This window comes from Seriola lalandi, unplaced genomic scaffold (genome assembly GCF_002814215.2).
Source record: "Seriola lalandi dorsalis isolate HSWRI2012SDOR001 ecotype SW California unplaced genomic scaffold, Sedor1 jcf7180002054263, whole genome shotgun sequence".
Taxonomy (NCBI): domain Eukaryota; kingdom Metazoa; phylum Chordata; class Actinopteri; order Carangiformes; family Carangidae; genus Seriola; species Seriola lalandi.
In genome coordinates, this window is record NW_019524816.1 from 324475 (window position 1) to 343129 (window position 18655).

Genomic DNA, 18655 nt, shown 5'->3' on the forward strand with positions numbered 1-18655 from the left:
GGGGGGGGGGGGGGGGGGGGGGGGTAGACGTGAGCCTGTGTGCACATTTGCAACCTGGGGAGACTCGCACTGATGGGCTTTTAGGTCGAAACACACTTAATGCCTGTATGCAGACTACTCATGCAAGCTACATCTGTGGCAAGCAGCGGAGATAGGCCAATTCAGGAGTCTGTTAGCATCTACAGGAAAGTAAAGCTCACCATAAAACAGAGAATTATCGAGGGAAAGCAGAGGGATATTTCTTATTGAGTAACAGCAGTATTTTATGATTTTCCATAAATAATACACTGAGAAATAAAACTTTTATCATCAGTAACTGCAAATTGTTACTGAGAGCAGGAGGGGGGGTGCATCTTAATATCTAGCGCATGATCTACTGATAGACTAAAAAGGCTGAATGTGAGAGTTTAACATGCAGCAACTTTAATGTATAGTAATTTACAAGAACAAACACACGACACCGGCTACACACAAAATGTAACATTAAGGCAATGCAAGGGAATAAAAAAGGGACATGGTGAGAGGGGAGGAGGAGGGGAGACAAAGCAGGAGCTATTGGCAGAGAGTATAGAGGTGACAATAGGAATCAGGGCGGCTAAATTTAACTGTAGGAACCATGGGAAGGTGGTGGTGTGTGTGGATTGGGTGAGAAGGGTAGGTGGGGTAAAAGAAGAGAGCGAGTGAGAAAGAGAGAAAAAAATATTCAAACTCCTCTCACTCTTCTTTCACAGCATTTCAGTGAGATTTAAACAGGCCTCAGGCTAACCCCACAACTGCATGCGATTTTCAATTCAGTTCCCCTCTAGGTAGGTGGACAGTTATTGTCCAGCCTGTTCATTCATGGAACAGGGAGGTGAAGGGAGAGTTCGCTTTGTGGGTTTCTGGATCAGAGGAGGCCACCCCTCCTCAGGGAGGTTTGTGAGAATATTCTAGGCAGCCATGATGGAAGAACCACTGTTGTTGATAGATTACAGTAAAAACCTTGACACTGCTCAGCTTCCTACTTTTTAAATGACTCTTTTTTTGTTCTTGGATTTGAATTTAAACCAAGATCTACCCATTACTGTTTGTGATCATATCTTGTCATATTAATAACACATCAACTCCTCCAACCTGAACAACCATATAGTTTGTTTGTTCCAACCCATTTGATACGACCCATAACAGGCGTACCAGACCTATGTTGCCACAGTTACAATAATACACAGTCATGGCTTAGTAAGCTTTAGGCATAAAAACTACTTGGTTAGGTTTAGGTTGTGTCCAGGTTAAAATAAGTACTTCCTTAATATTTGACAATCATTGTTGTCATGGTTACAGTCATGAATAAAAGAAAGGGCAAATTGCTACCTTCACATGGGAATCCAACACTGCTCTCTTGTGTGATATTCCTGTGTTTAATCGCATCTACCCCAACCTCCTCCTAACGCGGACTTTGTTGCTCTATATACTACGTCACCAGACCTTTACCCCTGTCATAATTACTAATGCACTAGATGTTACCTATCATCAAAACGTAACTATGGGTCATAGTAACCTGCACGAATGACCTATGGGCCAATTTTTTACAGAACAGTCTCAAATAACTTTAGATAACAGATGGTGAAAACTTCCTTATTTCAAGAGGAAGCAGTGGATGAAATATCCAAGTTGCCAGGTAAAATGGAAAAGTAATATTATTAGTATGATGAATTCCCTAAAATTAAGTCCCTTCACATATTTGTATCAACCTGACTTCACCAGAGAAAAAAAAAAATATATATATAAGTATTTTCATAGCCTGGTCTCCAGCTCACCTGAATTTTAAGACACGCAGTGCTAATCCTGAGTGAAAGGACTGAATTAGGACAACAAAGGACCACAGACATGGACAAGCTAAACGCAAATAAATTATTCAACAGCACTGCTGTAAGCACATTTTCTACCATTTGGAGTTGTGGGGGGTGGGGAAGGCTTTCCAGTCCTGTGTGTTTAGCCAGAGTTGGCTAAGGCTTCCGGTTGAGTGTATGTGTGTGTGTGTGTGTGTGTGTGTGTGTGTGTGTGTGTGTGTGTGTATATATGTGTGTGTTGGGGGTGTAGTCTTAATGTTGAGACACCATTTTGTTTCATGGTGTCATTTTTTCCTCTCATTTCCCTCCCACCTTTGCTTTTAAAAGCTCTTACAGTGGGAATGTTTTTCAGGCCTCTCCGATACATGCCAGCTGACTGGGCGGCCTAAGCTACTCTATTTTACAAAGAACAGCTTTGCCATTAATAATACAGAAAGTGCCAAGCACACGGATGGAGACAAGGGAGTGGGGAAGAGGTTCTGGCTTACTTCTAGGTGGTCAGACAAGAAAACACAGTTGGAAAATATATAGATAGATACATCTGTACTCAGCGATCTGTCAGACAAAGAGGATGCAGAGCGGGCAAGATGATTCATGAAGACAGCTCTGATGCTCCGGCTACATCTTCCTCAGCATCCTCAAACACAATTAAAATTCTTCTTGACTGTGTAATGAGTGCCGGGTAACAAATTTGCTCAAACGCATGTATTATCAATTTTACAGAGATGTATTTTCAGCCACAGTCACAATGGCTGCATTCAGAGAGAAGTGGGCCGTCATCACTGAGGGTTATTAATGTGGTTTCTGCTCTGCTCAAGGACACTTGTCTACTTTGTTATGCTCATATGCCTAGCCTCAATCGATCCCTGGCCCTCCTCAGATGCACTGTGGGGTAGACTTGTGTGTGTGTGTGTGTGTGTGTGTGTGTGTGTGTGTGTGTGTGTGTGTGTGTGTGTGTGTGTGTGCGAAAGGAAAAGATATAGAGGATACACATTTCTGAAATAATTTCAAAATCTATACAAAAAAGCTGAAGCAGAGATCAGGAAAAGATCACACAAACTTGTGTGATTCCCTGTGGTGGAAAATGTAACTGTGAAGAAAACGTGTGTTGAATACAGAGCAGAAGAAAAAAAATCTGAATGCTAACGAAAATGGAAAGTAGAAGCACTTTTCATCTGATATTCTGTAATTAGGCCTTTGAATTGATTATATGGATAATATGAAGAGAGAATATGAATATTGAGGTTCAGATGCCACTAAATTAAAGTGATAGTATGGATATTTTGGTACAGGACTGCAATGAAAAAGAATGAGGACAATAATGTTTGATGCATATATGTATAAGTAACTGAACTTCTAAAATAGGAATAAAATGAAATAAAACTTAAAAAAGACAAACCTCTCACATTAGATTGTGATGGGAGTTGTTTTAAAAGGGTAAGAGATGGCTGACTTGATTAGACATTCCAACTGTGAAAGTCAAACTTTCCCTCAACAGCTATGGAAGGGTGGGGAGCAGGGGGCTTTGAAAAGAAGTGCCATCACTCTCCTGCTGCCTCTGTCTACATTTTCTTATGCTCTTTCTCTTGGTTGCTCTCATCTGCACTCAGCCCAATCCCCATGTCATCTGTCGGATCGCAGGAATCAAAGACGTTGAAACGAAGCAATAATGTTGAGAGACTCTCAGCAAAGCACATCCCAGTGTAGCAACTGCATTGCACACGCACACACACACGAACACACACACACACACACACACACACACACACACACACACACACACACACACTGTGTCCACATATCTTCATTAAGCCAAACACTACGACTCAAAAAGGTCTTAATCAAAAGCAAACATTTACACTGAAAGTTAGGTTTTATAATGCAGCTATCTATCACAGCAGTAAATATAAATACTCCTTGTGGCACTAACTATCAATAAGATCACCCTCTCTGGACACATCGTATTAACAACCAGACAATATAAAATTCCACGCAGGGCTTTAACAACAGAGGTTTGGGGATAAGCAAGAGGGCAAAAGAAATCTATTAAAATGTCACAGCTTGAATATAGGCAGTGAAATGCACCTCGATGTATATTAATTCTTTAGGGAAGGGGAGTGAGGAATATTACTGATTTATCGCCCTCTTCGGCCACTGTCATTTATCACTTCACTAGCCACCTGATTCAGGCTTGCTTTAAAACGGCCACTGCTTTTCCGCTTGGGGAATTCCATTACTGGTCTACGGACAGAGCAGAAGATGTAGGGGTAGTCTCAGTCCAACAGGGTACAAAGTATAGCAGCCAGTGTTTAGGAGTCCGTTTCTGCCACACTAGGGCTCCTGATTTCAACTAATAAAAGCACAGACGTAGAACAACACATACGCTTCTTGCTCTCGCACAGACATGGACATGAACTCTGCTTGCCAATTATAAAACCTACACAGAATATGGATCAATTTCATTCATGTCGAATTAATAGACATTTGACACGGGGTACACATTTCATTACAGAGGCAATTATGAACAACTGGGGATTTGCTGCAGAAATATTATATGTTCCAACTACATCTAGTTCACTTGTTTCTATATGATTCCCTGTGAACCCACATGTAACTGCTTAAGTGGAAAAATTTCCCTCTACTCAATTACAGCAATCATCCACACTACTGACTCCTTCTTCTTTTTTAAAAGAGGTATTGTGGAGGGAAAAGTGTCTGTGGAGTTAAATCTTGGCTTTAGATGAAGTGTATGTTTTTTAGTTTTTTTTTAACAATTAAATGTTACTTCTGGACAATTCTTGCTCAAAGTTATAGTAAGAGTTCATGGACATGAAACAAGAACCATAATCTATTCAATTTTTCCTGAACTGATCAGTACTTTGGTTTGTGTTTGGAATCCTTTGCCTCCAAATCCACCAAAAAGCTAAAGAGACTCATTCATTCAGATTCACAATTGGTGATTTCAAATGCTTTATCAGCATCAGCATCATCTCTAACAATGTGGGGATGGTGTGTATAATGAAGCATGGAAAAGAAATGTCTGTGCAAAACATTGCTGAGTTATCCAGCTGGAAACAGTTTATTCTTTTATCCATATCTCTGATCTAATCTGACTTTTGTTAAGGCGCTATGTTTAGCGTGTTAGTACGTGTTATCACTATTGCATTCATCTGGAGAAGTAATTACCATAAGCCCAAAAGACAAAGAAAAAAGGAAGACATTTGTTAGACTCCACTGCCTCTGCACAGAGGTCACATTGCTTTTTGGCACAAAGCAGGAAGTCAGTGTTCTTGTACAGCAAACAAAGCAAAGATTTTCAGAGTTTACAAAAGGCTGACATGTAAATATGGACAAAATGAAGTATTTTATGAGCAAGGGGTTACATTGTTACATTGGTTATATAAATGTATATATTCCTTAAAGTTTACATATTATAGAAAGTGAGCTTTCCTTTATTCCTTTAGTTCCATTCTAAATACTGTGATAGTGCTGCACACAGTCCATATTCAGAAATTGTGCTTTTAAACAAGCTGTCAGGATATCTGCAATTTTGTGATGTCACATCGCACTCAACCTTTTTTATTGTTATTGTTTTAACTTTCTTGACAACACAACACCAAGCAATCATTCCTTTGCTGAGCTAGCAAAGCTACAAGAATGTTGAGATGTTGAGAAAATTCTGCACAATTGTTGGAGGTCAGGAAGCCAAAATACCATTACACAGCCTTCCCAAGGATAATAACACTAGAGACTAATGACTGAAGTTGATTTTTTCTGAAATACTTGAGCATTTCAGTCTGAATGTGACCGTCTGATTGGCTTATTTCAGCACTGATTGACTATCCCCATTTGCATTTACCAGTACAATTTGTTACCAGTGGTCAAACAGTCAGCCAATCAGAAGAGTGGCTCAGAGGATGACAGAAAATGCCCTGTTCTTGCTAGAGATGGCTTTTGGTACTTATGGATATCAAAACTTCCAATACAACACTGGAAACATGTAAAATATGGGTAATCCACAAATTGTTCAGATTTCACTCTTAATGAAGACCGGAACAACTGGAAGTCTGGCTCCAATAAACTTCACAGATCACCATTAATTTAACATCATACAACTATTGTTTAAATTCTTCATGCTTTAAATGCTTAAGCCCCGTTACCAGTAACATGGGATTTCCTCAGCCTATAGGGAACAGCAGTGGAAAAGACAGTAATGGGAAGTTGTAGGGAATAAAGAGCAGGCAGGTAGAGGGGTTGAGGAAAAGGACAGGAAGCAGAGGAAAGACAAGGTGAAGAGGAGACTGTCAGCTCGACTTATCGACAGCTCAACCCCCACAGGGATAAATACAAGTAAAGGTGTGTGTTTGTGTGTGTGTATGTATGTGTCAGTCCTGATGATCTACCACGTCAACTTGAGTAAAGGTCTCCCTCCTCGCCATTGCCCTAAGGAAACATTGACATTCTCTGCAGAGTTTCTTGAGTGTTTGCAGGCATGCGTATGTGTGTTTGCGGAAGTGTTTCTCTGGGGGAGGATGATCAAGAACGAGAGAAAGAGAGAAAATAAGGGAATTTGGCTGTCCGACATGGAAGCATTTCATCCCACCTAATCCTATGTGTGGACAGTATTATCCAATATTTCATGTAGGCCTATTCTGGGAGTGCAGTTATCCCAATAGCACCGGCTACTATATCAGGTGGTCAGCACTACCAATGATAAACTCTGCCTCTGCTTGTACTGCAGCTGTCATTCATTCCAGCAGAGACAATATGTTCTTCTAAAGATGAGCCTCTTCTCCAGTCTCATATACTGTAAGTACTGTTGCAACAAAAATAGGGCATGGCCAGAGGCTTGGTCGGCAAACTGCACAGTCATTGCTGTATGTGAGGGAAACGGGATGGTTGCGACAAGGGACGGTTGCAACGGAGGTATCAAAGTAATTTTTTCATGAGCTGTATTTTGTCATACTCTCCATGACCTTTTGTATGAATTAATCAAAACCTACTTGGTTTGAATCCTTGTTTTGTTGACTTGTAAGTGACATAGTTAGCATGTGTCAAGTGTTCAGCTAGCACATGATGTTCTTTCATGGTTGATAGGGTGGGGATAGTTGAAGTTATTGTAACTGTCAACAACCTAAGCAGCCATATCAAAACAGACCACACAATGACTGTTCTTTGATAACTATTATTAAATAAATAAAACTATAATAATACTATGAAACAATACATATTTTCAGAATATTGTGCGTATTGAAACTAAAATCAAAAGTTAATCGTGAAATTTTATGTATTTTTAATAAGTTGTAACCGTCCCCAGGGTCAAAGTCATTTGAAACATCTGAATTCTTCCATTCAAATAAATATTGTGAATGAAATGTCATATATAATCATATTTAAATAGTATTGATAATTAGAAGATGGATGTATGTTTAATATATAAATGTTTGGTTGGTCTAGTCCAAATACTCTGAGTAAGTGAGCAAAATGCAAAAAGTGTTGCAATCGTCTACAGTCTTTCCTTCTATCTAACACAAGTTGCACTTATTTTACTGACAGTACATAATATAATAATAATAATATAATGATCACTATTCATTCCACAGACAGGACATTAGTGACTTATACTGCCTGATATGTCTGCATGGCTCTTAGAGCAATTGTAGAGCTGATAAATCTTGTGCTCTTGTATCTGTAACATAGTAGACGTTGGTGAACTACAACATGTAGAATTTTGCATTTTGGTAGAGTTAAAAGAGAGAGGAAAAAAAAGAAGTACAATTATTTTAATAGATGAACCTATCCATCCCTGCTAACCATGAGTCAGAAAAATGGCTGGAAACTGAAATGAGACGACAGAAGGCCTTTTAGCACCTGTTGGTGAATGCCATCTGTGTCATGCTAATACTGAACAGTGTGGTAGCATTCAAAATACATCACACATACACACACACGTCACAAGCAAAGTACATCTCTCCGAGTCATGTTTACGGGACTCAGATTGCAGGTGTGTATGGTATTTGGGAGTGTATTTGCACCACTGAATTCAATCAGGTCCAAAATATTGACACAAGTCAGATGTGCGACGCTGCTATTTACAAAGCACCAACAAAGGAATTGACTAACATGAAATGTGTGAGCCGTGTGCATGTGAGAAATAATTGCTTTCCCCTGTTTTTTAACCTTTTTTTTAATGTTTTGATTCTCTTTCCCGAGTCCACAGACACACATATTCCTCCCGCCTCTCTTGTTTTTATCCCAGCATATACAGCGATAGGCTTTTGATAATGTTTGCAAGTGGCTACAGTGGTCTCGAAGCAATTACAAAGCCTCATTAATTGTCCTTTAATGCACATTGTGGTTAAAAAGCTCCTCCGATCTTTAATTAAAACCAAGCAAGGAGTGGAAAATTGGTTCAAAACAAAAGCTCATGCAGACCAAACGAAAGCGCCTTTTTGTATTTTTTTTTTTTTTTCAGAAAAAGAACAGACAGATGTCTGGCTTACCTGCCAAATCTACCAGGCTCACAGACAAACAGAGTCTTTGGGGAAAACAGATGAAGAACAGAATGTTCACTGAAACCAGAAGTTAAAGTATGCTACCTTTTCAAAATATGAGTTTGAAATAGCTGCACTAAATCATGTAAATTATACTTAGTTATTATTGTTACTGTGGGTGAGAATGTCTCACCTTGTTTTACTACCTACTTCCCACTGTAAGTCTTGAAAATTGACACATTCATAGAAAATAGAAGTGCGACTACTATAGCAAAAGCACTAAGCCATATGTTGAGCCGAGCTATGACTTTCACCCACCAACACAGCATTTGGCCACCCACTCTCAGCCAATCCCCATCAAGCTCTTGACATGGTGACTTCAAAACTCCAATGGGCTAAGCACTGCCCTCTTTGGGGGAAGCCAAAATTGCCATTGCATGCCCAAACACTATTTCATTTCTCACTCACGCTCCGTTCTTCCCACTGCTTTCCATCCATCCTTTTATTTCACTGCTCATGCTTTCACTCGCACCGTCTGCAAATGGGAAGATAGCTGCAGCCTCCCTGCTCTCTCTCCATCTCATTTCTAGAGCACCCCACAACTGAGAAGTAGAGAGGGTGCTCGTGTGTGTGTGTGTATTTATGGGCATAAAAAAAGCAAGCCAAGTAATTATTCAGGATTCACACTGCGTTTCTGGCCTAATGAGGTGGCGGTTAATTGCTAGGTCCGGACAGCAGCTCTTTGGGGCCGGCTGGCAAACAGTGCGGAGAGAAGATGTAAGCCACAGAGGAGGTGGAAGGACTGAATAACAACAATCAACAAAAATGAGAAGGGAGAGTTATAGAGAATACGAGCCAAAAAAAAAAAACTACTCAGACACCTTCTATGAGTTGGCTTTTATGCGTGACCATGCTTGCCTTTCTCACAGAGGACCTCTTGGGTGAATACAGTTGATTTCCCTTATTGGATCATAGGGTTTAAGGGGAGGTTTTGTTTGTTTTCAGCTATGCTTACTCATTCCTCCTGAGTTCAGACTGAGTGATTTCAGCTGGTGATGAGAATCTGAGAAGTGCTAAAGCCTCCCCTTAAGACTATCCTAATCCACGCTGTGTTCAGTCCATGATGAAACCAGTGTGACCTTCATCATAACAGGTGGCCTCTCAATCAATGTTAAAGGTAAAGCAAGTGCATTACAAAAACACAGGATTCATGAGGCCATTTTGCTTGAGAGACTAGCAGCCATATTTGCTTCTTTTCTTTTTTTTCTTTTTCAGCATTTCAAGTGATGCAAGCAAATGATCACCTATAGAGTCGCTGGAGAGGATGAGAGTGAATGCACTTCAGTCATCAAGCTTCATTAAAGTTTGGTGAGGAGGGATGGCGAGAGGGACCAGGCGTGAGCAGTGCCTGCTGAAACCTATCAAGCTTATCAAGCATTAACAGTAGGCTAGCAAAAGCAAGGACTACAACACTTAGCGACCCGCTCTCCATCCTTTAGAGCTGTTGTCAGTTCACTCAGTGTTGTGGCCCTCACATAAATGAAGTACTGAGGAAACAAAGAGCTAAGATAAATGCACACTGAAAAACAGAGGTCTAATTTTCACTGATGTACCCAAACAGCCACATAATGGGGCCTCTTGAGACCAAATGTGCACCTTCTCATCCTACTTTTTTTTTGGTTTGTTTGTGAATGTTATTAAAGGTTTTTAAATCTATTTTACTGCATATCATTGTCAGCTGTCTTACTTGATTTGTCTCTTTTCTTTTTAGCTCATCTGTGACCTGTGAATCACTCTGGAAACGTGCCATACAAATAAAGTTTGACAGATTGTTGATTAAGTCATTGAGGTTCTAGCTAAAGGTATAAAGTGATCGATTCAGTCCTCAACTAAAGCGACAGTAGCATTCTCAACATGGTGGACTATTTGACCACTCAGTGCTTTACAATACCTGCTGCATTCACTCACTCACACACACACTCACACACACGCACGCACGCACGCACGCACGCACGCACGCGCGCGCACGCACGCACGCACGCACGCACACACATCAGGGCAATTTGGGGTTCAATATCTTGGCCAAAGACTTCGACATGCAGACTGGAGGAGCCGGGAATGGAACCACAGATCTACCGCTCTACCTCCTCCACAATCGGTAGGTCAACAGTTATTGATGACTTTTTTTTTTTTTTTTTTGATAAAAGATCTGAAATGTTTTTTCTCAAACCCAAACCATTCCTGGTGTACTGCTGGTGTCTAACAGCCAAAAACCAAGTGTTTTGTTTTCAAAGGTAAATGCACAAATGGTTGTGAAATTGCAAGACATATAGAGTATCATGCACATGTATAGAGTCCTGCTTCAGCGACTAAGCTTTTGCACTGGAAATGATACAGTCTCATTTTCTTTTCAGAGAGTGTGGGAATGGCGGTGGAGAGAAAATACGCTGAGATGAGCGACTGGGAGAGGAGGTAGATTGAAATCAGCAGTGCTGCAAACACACTGGCACTTTGTGCTCAATTAGTATGCCTGACAGCGCTGTGCACTGGCAGCTGGATTCATGGTACACATGCATGTGTTGTGCTCGCCCAGAGAAAGCATAGTTAAACAAAGAATAGCACAGACACACAGCCTTCTCCTTCTCCGTTCGTTCTCCATCTTGTTTCCTCCCTCTCTCTCTCTCTCTCTCTCTCTCATACACACTCACATAAACAGAGAGAACGAGGGAGAAACAAAGCCCTCGTACGGCACGCACTTACACAGCATCTCTGTCTGAGTTGGTTCCAGATGAATAAGGCAGAATACCAAGTGGCCCACTTATACGCTACGCAGAGACAAATAGACCAGTCAATCACTGCAGGCTGCTGCTGAATAACAAATGCTCGCTGGTGTGCGTGTGTGTGTGTGTGTGTGTGTGTGTGTGTGTGTGTGTGTGTGTGTAAGAGGAGGTCTTAAACATTTTTGTATGTGTTGTTCCACAAATGCATGTGCGTGAACACAGAACATAGAGTGTACAGTATCTGCAACAACCTCCAGTTCCAATCGAATATGATGCGTTTTTCAGTGTTACAGCAAATAGGCCAGATGTTTCTGCTGCTAATGAGAACAGCAAAGAAAAGAGGCTGTTTTAGAAAAGGTTTTCATTTGATAAAACGTACATTTAGAGAGGACTTGTGTGTAGATGTGGAAGGCAAGGTTAAGTCTGTAGCCTCCTGCTGTGTGGAGAGGATGAAGGCCAAAGAACAATTTCATTCATATCTGCTCCTTCTTCCAAGCTGTGCTCGATGCATTAGCCCCCCCCACCACCTTACATCTCCAGAGTGCAGCGCAGTCAGCCCTGTCAGAGCAAACTGACCGACAGAAGGGGTCACTGAAGAGGTGCAAACAATACTCTTCAGCAAAATGGGAACGTCTCCGCTGGGACTGGAGCCTCTGAATTACTTCAGATACACAAACATACCCAGCTGCCACAAGTATAAACTGTGGCAATGCTCACCAGCTGTGAGTGGTGTGCAGCCTCCCTTTAATCCGTGAGTGAAATGCAACAGTGTTAACCCATGTGTTGTGGTGATCACTTCCAATATAAACCCACTGCCAATCAGACTGCCGGGCTTCCTCAATGATGTCTGTTCTTATCTGCTGTGTCAGGTGGAGGCTCATAAATAAGCAAGCCAGTATAAAAAGAATCCTGCAGTCCAGTGTAACTTGGGGATGTGGGGGTAAAAAACAACTGGTTTAAATCCAGGACTGGCAGTGCGGGAGCTCTTAAAAATAGATTCCTGACCAGGGGATTCAGGAGGTACAGCTCAATTTTTGAAGCCAATCTTGAGTGTCCAAATTTTTGCTTTATGTCATTTTCAACTGCAAATGCTAATTAAAAATTTTTTTGATATGCCATTCATAAGAGAGGTATTCTTAACTGTTCACTGACGCCTACCTACAGCTGTTTTAGAATGAATTAAAAAATAATACTGCTATAAGAAAAAGAAACATCTGAATTTCTGATAGTACAGGGAGAGAAGGAAGTGCTTTAAATATCACCTCAAAGAAATCCACATCAGTGCAGCCCTGAGCATGACCTCCCCCTCATCAACCCCATGAACCCCATGAACCCCAGAGCAGATAACCATGGGATAATCCCATTTTAGAACCACCGTCTCATGGTGTCACATTCTATTTTGTCCCCTGCCCTTCCCTCTGGCCACAAAGATGCGTGACTTTTTAAAGGGATATTCCTCTGTACCAGCATTTAGAAAATAACATGACAAGAAAACTCTATTGGAATTAATGACTCATCCTCTTATGCAACTCAGCAACTCTGGGGTTAAATCACTTTTAAATATTTGTTTTTGTCATATGTGTTTTTGTCTTCACCGCCATCATATCTCAGGGAGCAAACATGACTGGCTGATGTCCAACAGCTAATAAAAATCCAATACAGACAAATCACTTCAGTTTATCTGGTATGAAACATCGATGATGAAAAACGCTGCACAATGGAACCTTTTCTATGTATGTGTGTGTGTGTGTTCGAGTCTGTGTGTGTAATATCTCCTCCATTCAAGCGTGAATCTGCTTTCATAAATAATAACTGTAGTGTCAATAATTTTGACAACCTTTCCACCCAGAGTGAAACAAATGACTCTAGGCTTAAACTGAGGAAATTAGACTTAAGCTTTTTTCTATTGAATGATGTTCACCATGTGAAACTGAAGACTCCTGGAATGTGATCACGGCTGCATTTACCTGTAGGTATTACAGTTTCTTTAGAGCAGTGTAGTCTACACACACATACACACATATAACTACTATACACCCGAGACCCCCTCCCCGCCTACCTCTATTCATGCCCACCAAGGACAGACTTCAACAAACAGCAGTGTGAACACTGTTGGGAGAATAATTGTGCTAATTTTTTATTCCCCACAGAAAAATGAAATGGTGGTTCAGGTTGAATGGTTTTGCTTTGAAGGTGAAATTAAAATAATTTCCACATCTTCTTTGTCCGAATGAAAGGGGAAGCACATGAATGTATGTGTGAGGGAGTATAAACAGTACAACTCGTGTGTGCCTGGAAGGTTACATAAAAGGCGTGCGTGTGCTATATGTATGCACTTGGGTAGGCACTAGTTTCCATGATTCACTTTAGTGGTCCCTATTTCTGATTTTTTTTTTTTTTGGATGACAGGCGTCCACACCCTTTATAAAAGCACAAAGAGATAACACCTGTTTATGCGGACACAGTCCAGCAGGATCTGAGCTTTATGATTTATGTGGCTACAGAAAGAAAAAAAGAAAAACAAACTCTTAAAGCCTTTCAAAGCTTTCTGTTTCAGATATGCAGAGGACAAATCAAGGGCACATGACAGGAAACAGGAGAAAGCTCTTTCACTCTGATGAACAGGAGAGTGTAACCCTGTCAATAGGGCTGTGAGTGCAAACTTCAAGTCCTCTGTGTCCATAGCAAAAGCAAAAAAAAGAAAAGATGACGCAAGATCTCCAGATAGGAGCATCAGTTTCACAACAAATTAAAAACGCTAGCTGATGTAATAAGTCCTACCTTGGATTTCAGAGCGGGCTCAAGGAAAACTCCCTGAAGGCTGACAGTTTCTGATAAATGTTGATTCATTAAAAAAAAAGGCTCAAGGATAGAAGGCTGCCTTGTATGGCAAGAAGTAAAGAAGCATAAAGAGAAGAAAGGGAGGACGATGACGAGAAGGAGCCAAAGGTTCAACTCGGAGAGGGCTCTCAAGGTCGAGAGATGAAATGCGTCTTTCAGCGTTTCAAGCTGGCGGAAATGAAGCCAAAATGGCGAGTCAGAAGAAGTGCAGCTGCTGTGAAGGAAGGAAGGAACACGCTGCAATAGAAACCAGCTCCAGCAAAGCATGCACACTGTGAAAGAGGCTGAAACACTGCTGTATAACACATTTTGGAAAAATACTTCATTAGTTAGACAATGTCGGTAAATATTTATTTTTTCAGCTGTTTAACTGTTTTTTCATCAAGTCAAATTTGCACAGAAATTGTGAATGAGTTTCGCCTGTGCTGTCTTATTTTGAAATCGGTTAGAGAAAAGTTAGAGGTGCTGGGTATCCTCTCAGATCTTATATATGTGTGATACTGTAGTATGGCAGCCCCTCACCAAGAAAACATTGCATAAGTTGCAAGAAGCAGAAGAGCAAGGAAGAGCGGACTTCAACTAGCAGCCCATTAAAACCATAATACTAGTACTGTGTGTTCAGAAAAAAAACAGATAACAAGCTGGTGTCAGTGTTGATACTCTCATATGTCTGAGATTTTCATGGAGTTTGAAATCATTTGGAACTGACTGTGCCTGTAGAGCAAGCTGACAGTAGTTGCAGTTCTTTTATTTTTTTGTCTGCAGTTGTGCATTACATTTGATCAGGCTGCTGGTGCAGTCCTTTCCTCCACTCTACACACTCATACGAACCAGACACACGTGTCCTACGGTGCACTTCCTCGTGCCACACACTTCTACCTGTCAACCTTGAAACCAGCACGGTAAAAACCACAAACGCTCCCCATACGCAAAAGAAAAGAAAAAAAAAGAAAGAATCCGCTGCGGAATCAGCACCCCTCCACTCTCCTCTCTTCATCTCCATTTTCTCTCCTCTATCAAGGAGCAAGGGATCTCTCGGCTTATCTTGGCAAGGGCTGTCATGCCGACAGAGCAATTATTATCGCCTTCTCCTTGCTTAAGTCTTCCAAGAGCCAAAGGAACACCTTGCTAATCAGCCACTTACTGTCATGCCCAGTGATATTCTGTCTAGCTAACATGGCAACCAACGTTACAACGGCAGCAGCGCACAACAATCAGAGATAAACTCCATCACAAATGAAACATAGGGTGATTTAGTCAAAAAAAAAAAAAAAAAAAAGGAGGTGAGGGTGACACAGCTTAACTCAGCGCCCACCACTTAATAAGCAAACAAAGACTTATGCAAACAAGTCTATTAGCCTGTCACCCTGCCTCTGCCCCTGTTTAAATCAAGCCTGTGAGGAGTGCTGAATGCTAATTGTACACATGTTCTGTCTTACCAAGCTGCGCGCACAATCTTTAAACACTGCAAAAAAATTAATCTAGCAAATCTTTTGTCATCAGGATTTTTTCTCTATTTATGAAGTTGTGTCCAAAATTCAGTAAGCCATATGGTAAAGACGCAGCTAAGCAAAATATATGCAAAAAGGTACACTCGAGCTTCAAACACTAGCCATAATCATTACAATAAATGCATGAATGCATACTGTCAATCTATGGAAAAAGCACTTAAAACCAATAAAACAAACAATACCCTTGCAATAAACCTATTTCGCCCTCTGTCCGTAGCTTCCTGCCAGCCACCCAGCAGGTGACCACATGGCAGGCATGCGGGATTTGAATCACCGTTTCCCCTCACAGCATGCGTTAGCAGAGGCTCGGGAGCCAAGGAGCCAATCTCAAGGCAAACTCTGAGTTGTACAATCTGAGTTGTTACTATGAGTAATGCGTGAGTAATAGGAGCATTAGAGGAGGGAAGTGGATGTGAGTGCAGTCTGTGATTTTGATATTCAACATTAGCAGTGATATGTCATGTAGTTCTATAATTAATGGACAAAAGTATTTAAGAGATGAGAGGGAAGATCTGCGAGGCTTTAATGTGCTGCTGTTGAAGGCGAGATATTTATGTATGTAAAAATGCAACTGTCTTATCAGCTTCAATGACAAATTAAGGCTGTAAAAGAGAAGCACATCCCATTTTCACTAATTGAGAGCCTGAAGATTCACACAAACGGTTTCCTAAAGAGTTGTAAATGAGTACTTCACTGGGAGAAAGCTGGAAGCAAGCACCAATGATGGCTGCCCAACCAACTTGATTATGGGGAGATTTTGTTGACTGAAATTACTTTAACTAATTGATTGATGTAATCTGACTATAAATGGAGGAATCTCTGTCTATCCTTCTTCCTGACTTTCAATTTTCTCAACAACCACTCATCCGACTTCATCAACTTTGTGTGTGTGATGCTGAGGACCCAAGGAAGTGCGGTGTTGAGTGTCATAGTTTTTTCTTGGATAAGTGGTTCTCAAGAAACATAAAAAGGGAAACATTACATGAAAGTAGGTTAGGGCGATTGCGACAATGGTGCATTGCAAAGGCAGAACTACACTACGACAATTTATAGCACGCAGCGGGATTGTATTTACTCAGCTATTCATACGCAATAGCTTTTAGCATTGAGCACATGGATTCAGAACCTACAAATTTACACAGGGAACTCTGTACCTCTGTACATTTGGTACGTTTCTGTTTAAAGACTTGCAATGTCAAGTGCGAAGTTGTTTGTATGATGCTCTCAAGAAAGCTGCAAGCTGGGATGACGCAGGCCAAACAATCAGCCCTTACCGACATATGTTCGGAGATGGAACACACGTCTCTCACTGTCTGACCTGTGTATGGCTTTCCACCTACAAATTCCATTCATTCCAGCCGTACACTCTTAAAACACAGCAGTCACTGTTAAAAACGTTTCACTTACGGTCATTGCAGAATGAGCCACCATAGGACGTCATGGTGCAGTCGCAGGTGAAGCCCTCCCACTGCTGGAGACACACCCCCTGATGGTAGCAGGACTCCTCCGTACAGGTGGTACTGGGTCCTGGGGGGATGACCAGAGAAACAGTTCATAGTTAAGTTTTCCAACCAAACATATGGAAAATTCATGTGGATTCATAGCATTTTCAGAACCCAGAGAGAAAACCCTTCAGCTCTGCTGGCTGTCCACTTCCCTGGGCAATGACAGCTCAGGTTACAGCTCTATTTAGTCTGGGGAAGGACAAAGGAACATGATTAACATAGTATTATGTTCGTTTATAACCAGAGGAATGAAGACACCAGTGTTGGATGAACAACTGTGTGCATTTTATTGCAGAGGCTGGCGACATGAAGAAGATGAAATTTCATTATTGGGAGTGTCTGTTGTACCTTTATAATTATTTCATATCAAAAAACTTTTACTCCGGCCCAACCCTACTACTACTAGCACTGTTGATCCCACTGAGAATCAACACCTTCAGCAGCTTTCAGCTCATTGTGATAGTGAACAGTTGTTGCTGAAAACAGCTGAGCGTTAGTGACATAGACATAGTCTTATATGTAGGAGTTGGTGAGCCAAACCAGGGCGAAAAAATACATTTTAAAAAACGATTTATATTGAGACTCCCATGCAAGTCCCATGTTGCTCTGTATCTGTCGAATGTGTAAGCAAGCAACTGTTATCCATATGAACCTCATAAACTGATATACAGTAAAGTTAACTATTAAATCTTCTATCCTCCATGTTGTCAAAGCATTGTTTACTAGTGTGAAAAGCATAAAATAAAACATAAACCTCACATATCTAATAGGGGTGGAATGGTTCAAAAAAATCCATGGTTCGGTTCGTATGTTGCTGTTTTCCAGAAATACCATACATCAGCGTAAGATATATAGCCTAATAATCTACCATTTACAGTTTAAAAAAAAATCTGTTATTCTCAAGGACATGTCTGCAAAAACTGGAAGAATTAGGTAGTTTGATATTAGGCACCTCATTGTGACAGCCTTAGGTTAAAGCTAGGTGAGAAAGGGGGCAGGTCTGCAAAAAAGAGCTTTTCTTCTCCCACTCCAAAGTAATGTAATTGGCAGTCACAGTTAGGAAACTTTAGCGGCTCTGGAGGTCCATCCATCAGTAGCAAGAGCTACGTAGGCTGTCAGACAACTCCTGACAATTCCTCGTCATGTCTCTTCATAAAGTTCAGGAATTACCGTGTTGTTGATGTGTCGGCGGGAGGGGATACCTGACTCTCAACTCCTTGCGCTGTCAATTAACACACTGGAGTGATGTCTCCGTAGGTGAGCAAACATATTGGATGTGTTGCCGCTAGCATGAACAAAATTTCACTGGGTTACTGGCGCAAGGCTTTTTGGAGCATGCCCTGAACCAAACAATACACACATGCCCCGAACCGAGACAAGCGAACCGAACAGGACGGATTTTTTTCATGAACCGTTCCATCCCTAATATCTAATACTTGTGTTAAAAAACCCAGTGACTGGAACCAAAAGCAGCGGCAGCTCATCCATGAAAGACTGAAAGTGATTTGATTAATGTTGCTTAGAAATGTATTCAGATTAAATCTGACGTTAATTCAAGTTTGAAACCTGGTGTAATCAGCGGACTAGGGGCACATTTGCATTGGAAATTAGTGTTGGTGGTGGTAGGTGCAGTTTAGGTTCTCTATATTTGTGTGTGTGTGTGTGTGTGTGTGTGTGTGTGTGTGTGTGTGTGTG

General features: G+C 41.1%; 1 protein-coding gene across 1 annotated transcript in view; it reads right to left on the reverse strand.

The window, feature by feature from the left end:
* Nucleotides 1-18655, reverse strand: part of LOC111654229 (neurexin-2) — a 395909-nt gene that overhangs the window by 289800 nt on the left and 87454 nt on the right. Inside the window, exon 11 of the mRNA XM_087173672.1 lies at nucleotides 16863-16982. Coding sequence (XP_087029798.1) covers nucleotides 16863-16982 — 120 coding nt within the window. The remainder of the gene's footprint in view (nucleotides 1-16862; nucleotides 16983-18655) is intronic.